Source organism: Ictalurus furcatus, chromosome 16, assembly GCF_023375685.1.
Source record: "Ictalurus furcatus strain D&B chromosome 16, Billie_1.0, whole genome shotgun sequence".
Taxonomy (NCBI): Eukaryota; Metazoa; Chordata; class Actinopteri; order Siluriformes; family Ictaluridae; genus Ictalurus; species Ictalurus furcatus.
In genome coordinates, this window is record NC_071270.1 from 23387265 (window position 1) to 23394200 (window position 6936).

Below are 6936 nucleotides of genomic sequence, written 5' to 3' on the forward strand. Positions count from 1 at the left end.
ATACAGCTCAACTCAAGAACCCTACATACAATGCAAAACGATTCTTGACAAGAAGAACCTATGGTGCTGTAAAGAACCGTTGAAGAACCTTAATTTTTAAGAGTGCACCAGAAAAATGCGCTTAATTTGCTGAATGTCTTGGTACCCTGTGATGTAGAAAAGGCTTTCAGACTAACGGACTGTAAACGCAATGACTCTGACGTAACGTTCTTGAGTTTCGCTCTTCCGCTCGTTGATACGTCCGTCTTTGAAGCGCCTGTGTAAGTGACCATGAGATCCGTGAAATCCGTGTAAACGCCGGGATCGGATTGCCGTCCCAAATTGTTTTACGACATCTCTGGAAATATCCATGGAGATATCGGGGGCGTGATGTAACCAGAGACTTTTGAAGGCCACAATCCGACACCTATGCGGCTGAGGTTTAAATCTCTCCAGCTGCTGCTGAGCGAAGGCCGAACAGGGGGGGAAACACCACAGCCCACATGTGCGCTACAGAATCTGAGCAGGACCTTGGCAGAAGGTCAGGAGAAGGTTGTTTGCCATCCAGAGCCATAATTTCAATTTCTGGTCCTGACGTGCGTGCTTCAGGGTCGGTTCTTTATGTCACCCGGCGCCCTGAATACACACAGATTCTGTAAATGAGGCTTTACAACACGCAGCACGTGCTTCCTGTGGACGTTTTTCAGTCCTGCACTGACGGGTAAACAAATAAACAAGCCTAAAACAACACTAAGGTGACTCCCGGGCCACACACACAGCCTTTCAGGAGGCATATGTGTCTGAACACACACACACACACACACACTTTTGTGTGGTCTCAATGCGTCTTGTTGTTTCGATGAATATTGTTCATTATTCGAATTGTCTGAAAAGAGAACGTGCTTGAAATGAACCAGAACGTTCAAAGAACCTTTTACTCTCAAGTTCTTTAGAGAACCGAGTATTTACTGGTGCTTTAAAGAACCCAGAAATGTTTCTTCAGAGCGGTGCCACAAGGAACCACGTTATCATAAGTCCTCTAAAACCCCCTCTTATTGCTTTAAGGAATCGTATACCGTAATCGGTATATTATATATACTTCTGTGTATTATGCTAATTTGTTTTGAATACGGGATAATATCGTTCATTATGTATGGAATAAATCATTTGAGGGAGTGCTGTTAAAGGAAAATAATTAAGAAACGGGCGACGTGAAGCAGCCCGACCCAAAGCCGAGGGACTGTCGATTATTTTCCTATAACAGCGCAACATGAAGTGTTTTATTCCTCTTATACAATCGTCTGTCTGAATACTCGATTCTGATTGGCTGGAAGGTGTGCGTTCAAACCGTTTAATGTACAGGTAGTGTAAGGGAGTTTAATCACCGTTGTCAATTAATGCTCTGCCTATCAACAACTGTAACCATAGTAACATACATTTACAGTTGTATACAGTAGTTAATCTCTCTCTCTCTCTCTCTCTCTCTCTCTATCTATCTACATTAATCTACATTATCTCTGTGTATGATTTAGAGCTGGCAGAATCCTAGATCTAACGTCCCGTATATCAAATAACTAACGAAAACTAGCTGTTATTTTTATCCTAGCCGTGGACGATCCCTTAATTACACCGCAGCAATTTGCCTTTCCTTACCATTTCTATTAATGAAAGAATGACACGTCGTACATATCGTTACAGTTAATATCGTGGGACGTCTGGGAAACAAGTCGGTCCTTACTGTAATGTATCGTGTGCTTCATATAGCAGCTACTGTATAAACTATCGCTCTCTCGCCATCCTCTCTTTCTTTTTCCCTTTCTCCACGTTAATACGATTTTTCGACGACTCCGAATATTTCCTGACCGCTGCAAAGCACTGACACCGGTTCTAAATAATTGTTAAATACGGAAGGAGTTTCCTCACAGAACCTTTCTTCACCACATCAAATGTAGGTGTTCAGATAGAAACTCAAACGCATCTTTTTCCCTGCACAGTAGGTGTATTAATCAACCTCTAGGGCTTTATATCAATGTTAGTTTCTGACCACAGCACCATGTTTATGGTCGATGGGTAGTTTCTTAACCCAGCACACAGTATCAAATCCACACACACAAATATACATACCACCACCACCATGTTTCACACATCCTCACTGATTAAATAATATCCACTCCTGTGCTGCTCCCTTTATACTGATATACAGGGGAAAGGGGGGACAATACATTGTGCAGAACATCAAACAGTCTACAGTCAGTAATTGTACATGTACAGACCGACCCATATGGCGAGAGTCTGTGAAATACCGCCGTTGCGATTGTAGATCGCACAACCCGTTCTCGAAAACGAAACGATACGATCGAGGTGCAATGAATACTTCCCGTTTATAATGATAACACCACACTTCATTTGATTAATATACAGCGACTTTCACGCGTTTAAAATGTTACTCAGGTAACAAACTGTGACACTAGCGTTGTTTATAAGTCATTAACTCTAGGCGTATATAAACTCGTTTACGCTCTAAATGCACCGAAGTCATTTCGGTTTTTAAATACAAACATTTAAGTTTAATATAGTTCGTCTTTAATCGCTTCGGATTATTATTATGTCCGTGACGCTCATTTGAATTAAACTGTAATGAAACAGCAGCAAAAGATGATCAAAGAGTGACATCATTTTGAGTGAACGTGTAAAAATAGATTTAAAAAAAAAACTTTTGTGAGACAATATTCTGTAGTCTGTATGTTTCCCCCCTCAATTTATTAAAATCAATGCCAGGAGTTTGCAAGTCTACACAAACCCACAGCATTTTTTGCACACATTCACAAACGGATTCAGGCGCTCGAGGAGCCGAAGGGAAATCGGTGTGTAGCGTGCATTTCCTGTAAAGACGCTTGTTTTGATTTCGGACAATGGCTGAACTAACCGTCAGGGGGGGGTGAAACCGGAAAACTACGTGCATTACCCGATGCTAAAGACATTCCAGCAGTGTTTTTACAACATCAAACATCACACACACACGACACACACACACACTAATGAGTTTTCAGTGGAATAAACATTTTATTTACAAAGGATTTCATAGTAGTGTCATACAGCAGGTGATCAATTCATGAAAAATGAGAAGTTCATGAAAGTTAGCTACCCATTACATTTCATAAATGTACACACACACACACACACACACACACACACACACACACACACAGACACAGCAGTCTGTCATTTGTAAAAGCTGCCACTTATTAACTCGCCCTCCTCCGACAGCATTTGTCAGTTGCCATCTGGCATTCTGAGTCCCCCAAACACACTCTCACACACACACACACACACACGCAACTCTTTAATCAAGCTGCAACACTTCTTCTCGGCTGACGCACCGTAAACCCCCCACCTCCCACCCTCCCTCCCAATAGTCTGATCCCCAGTGATGAAGACAACAAGTAAATTGCTCAGTAGGAGACACTGGGACACAACCCTTATCTATGAATGACCAAGTGCTTAAGAAATGAAGCGATAAAATTATGGAGGCGCTCATTGGCCAAAGTCGAGTGAGAGCAAATATCTCTTGTAAGTTGCACAGACCACCCACTAGGCTTCCTCCATCAGCACCGGGTCCCTTAAGGAGTCCGCATGGAGTCTACGAGGTCTGCGTCCGACGCTAACGTCTGGAACGCAGCTGTCCGTGGGCTCTGATCTCTGGAAGCGATGCCAAAGAGACTGGCACTGGAAAACCAGAAAACTTTGGGGTATTCAGACCGCACCGATGTGCTCATCAAAAAAGGATAAAAAAAAAATTAGAGCAGTCTCTCAAGGTCTACACAAGCGAGAGTCTATGGTTGCTTGTCCATTTACCGTCAGGTTGCGAAGGCTCGAACGAGATGACTTCCTCTCGTAAAATTCTCTGTACTTCACACCTTTGTGGCTAGAGATTGGGCTTCAGTCTTTTGCGAGGAGAGAGAACTCGCCGGGCTCTGGTGCAGCGCCTTTTTCAGGTTCAGGAGGCACAAAAACTGGGATCTGAAACGCAGGTCGAAGAAAGCGTAGAGAAACGGGTTAAGGCAGCTGTTGAGGTAAGCGAGGCAGGTGGTGTACGGATGAGCGTAGAGCAGGAAGTTGAGCAGGGAGCAGGAATCAGGCAAAACTCCCAGGTAGGAGAGGGAGTCCATGCTCTTGAGAAGGTGGAAGGGCATCCAGCAGGTGGCGAACACCACCACCAACGTCGTGATGATCTTCAGGAGGCGTCGCTTGCGCTGGTCTTCTTTGCGGAGGTTCTTGTTGAAGTGTCGTTTCACGGTGCAGCCGATGAAGCCGTAGCACACCATCATGGCCAGCAACGGGATTAGGAACCCAAAAGCCGTGGACGAGATGCCCAATCCGGCGATCCAAAGGTTCTCGGTCTGGTTGGACGCCACGAGGCTGAAATCCATGACGCAGGAGGTGTGGTTGGTCAACTTATTGTACGATGTGGTGCGGAAGAGCAGTGTGGGTGACGCCAGTGTGCCTGAGAGAACCCAAATGGCGATGAGCGAGGCCCTCATTCGTCCACGGGTTCGGAGCTGCGAGCTTCTCAGAGAGCGCACGATGGCCAGGTATCGGTCCAAGCTGAGGCAGGTGAGGCAAAAGACGCTGGCGTACATATTGAGTATCACTATGTAGCTGCTGAGCTTGCACAGAGCTACACCAAACGGCCAGTGATACTTCAGCGCCGAGTACACGGCCCACAGTGGCAGGGTCACCACAAACGTCAGGTCCGCCAGAGCCAGGTTCCCGATGTAGACGTCCGCCGCCCGGCGCTTGCTCTCTGCCTTCCACACGATGAAGATGACCACACCGTTCCCCGAAAGGCCCAGGATGAAGACGAGCATGTAGAGGACGGGGATGAGAGAGTAAGACACTTGCAATTCTTCGTACTCGCACGAGTTGTTCAGATTGTCCATCTCGTACATGTAGTCCGCGTAGTCGTCCGTATCCTTATCCATGATGTCTCCGAGTGTCAAAAAGCCCAGAAGCCGTGTCGATCAAGTTTCAGAGTGTGAAGCTCGCGAATCAGCTCTGTCCTGAATCAGCAGTGAGGGACAAGCCAGTAGAGAGCTCCTTCTTCAAGCGAGTCCAAGTATGAATGCTCTCTGAGAGGGACACGCTGCCTTTTTAAAGCCCCCTAACCCCGGCACCCCTCCTCTCTCCTCTCTCCTCTCGCCTCCGCCCTCCTGCCCGCCTCCCTTGCTTTTCTTTATTGTAAACTCCATTCGTTTGCACATGGGAGCAAATGATTCATGCTTATTACACATGTTTTACAGCTATAAGAAAATAAAGCTAAAGTTATCAAATAGATCAAATCTTGCTACAGAAAATAACATTTAAAAAAAAAAAAAACAGAAAAAAGCTGCAATTAACTTTTATATTATTAGATAAACTAATAAAACAATAAACCTTATGTTGCCAATCAGCACTTTCAGATGTGTTCTTTTAGGTTACAAATAAAACACTAATTAGTTGTTTGTTCTTTTTCTTTTCTTTTCTTTTCAAAAAAAACAAAACCAACAAAACATTTTGCCATGTAACAATACATAATTAAAATCAAGCTTGTAAAATGGATAAGGAAATGTCTGGGTTGTTGCCAAAGCAAAGTGTACATCCAAAAAGCATGAGAGTGGACTTGTTAGGACAAGTCAGGACGCGAGGTTTTTGCCCTATAGAGATCAACTCGGATCATAATAGCCGATGGTTGGCGTGTGAACGACGGCCTATTCAGGAAAAACAAAATCCTCTCTCCATTTCCATGCCAATGCCACCGGCAAAACACACCATTACACTTGCGGAGATGTCAGTTTCATTGCCTTTCCTGCCTGAACAAGACCAGGACACACAGGATTTCTTTTCAGCAAAATAAACACAGAAAGGACAAACAGAGTTTATAACTGCATGGAAATTAAGTCATTTTGGGGTTTTTAAAAAAAAAATTATTATTATAAAGAAACGGAAGAGGAAAGGAGAAGTATAGTAGTAATGCTTGTTCTCATACTTTCACCCAATGAGATTCACCCAAGAAAACATGGGTGTATATAAAATATAAAAAGAAATACTTTTAATATGTATAATTAGTGTGGTTATATATGTTAATAACATACCAATTAAAGTCAAATAATTCAAATCGCAATGCTCAAACACACCCCGAAAATTGTTATATATATATATATATATATATATATATATTACTGTTTTTAACCATCAGCAGGTAATATTCAAAGCTGAAGGTGAATATTTACAACATTTGATTGATTTGATTTATTACAGGAGAACATTTTCATGGTGCCTAAAGGTACACAATTATCCTGCGCTTAGATCTGTCACCCTAAAGAAGTCACACAGGTTAGTCAACTCTGTGTGTGTGTGTGTGATCCTCTCTTTCACTACAGTACACACCCAAATATATATATATAAAACCTCCTGATAAAATATAAAAATTACATCTGCTCTTTGTATAATTATTAAAAACAGAGACCTTACCAAAGTGCATCATCCTTCACCATCTGACTCAGAGATCAAACGTAAAGATAAACGTAAAGCAGAGGAGGAACGTCTGATTTTATTATTTAGGAGGATATTACGTGTCTGGAGGAATCTACAGAACAAGAACTGGTCAACGCTGTGACCGACTTATCGGTCATCGACTTATTTTATTAGTCTTTATTCGGCTGTTTTTGTTTAAAATGTTTTTATGAGTTTATGAAATACGAGGGGAAAGACGACGGGAGATAAAGGTGCTTTGGTTCGACATGAATAAGAAAACCGGTATATAATGTCTGGGTGTTGGAATTAAGCCTTTAAACTCCCACATGCTGTAAATGTACGTTTTCTTTTAGTTTCATTGCAGTCGCTGGATAATGTGCTTTGAGTTGAATAACTGAATATCGATTTGGAAATTTAACGAGTTCTCTTACTGTTTTACCTCAA

At 42.8% G+C, this 6936-nt stretch overlaps 1 protein-coding gene across 1 annotated transcript; it reads right to left on the reverse strand.

Annotated features, from left to right (window-relative positions):
* Positions 1-3018: 3018 nt before the first annotated feature.
* Positions 3019-6101, reverse strand: aplnrb (apelin receptor b). Its single transcript, XM_053644593.1, has one exon. It carries the CDS (start codon positions 4959-4961, stop codon positions 3891-3893), a length of 1071 nt encoding a protein of 356 aa, XP_053500568.1. The 5' UTR covers positions 4962-6101; the 3' UTR covers positions 3019-3890.
* Positions 6102-6936: the final 835 nt, after the last annotated feature.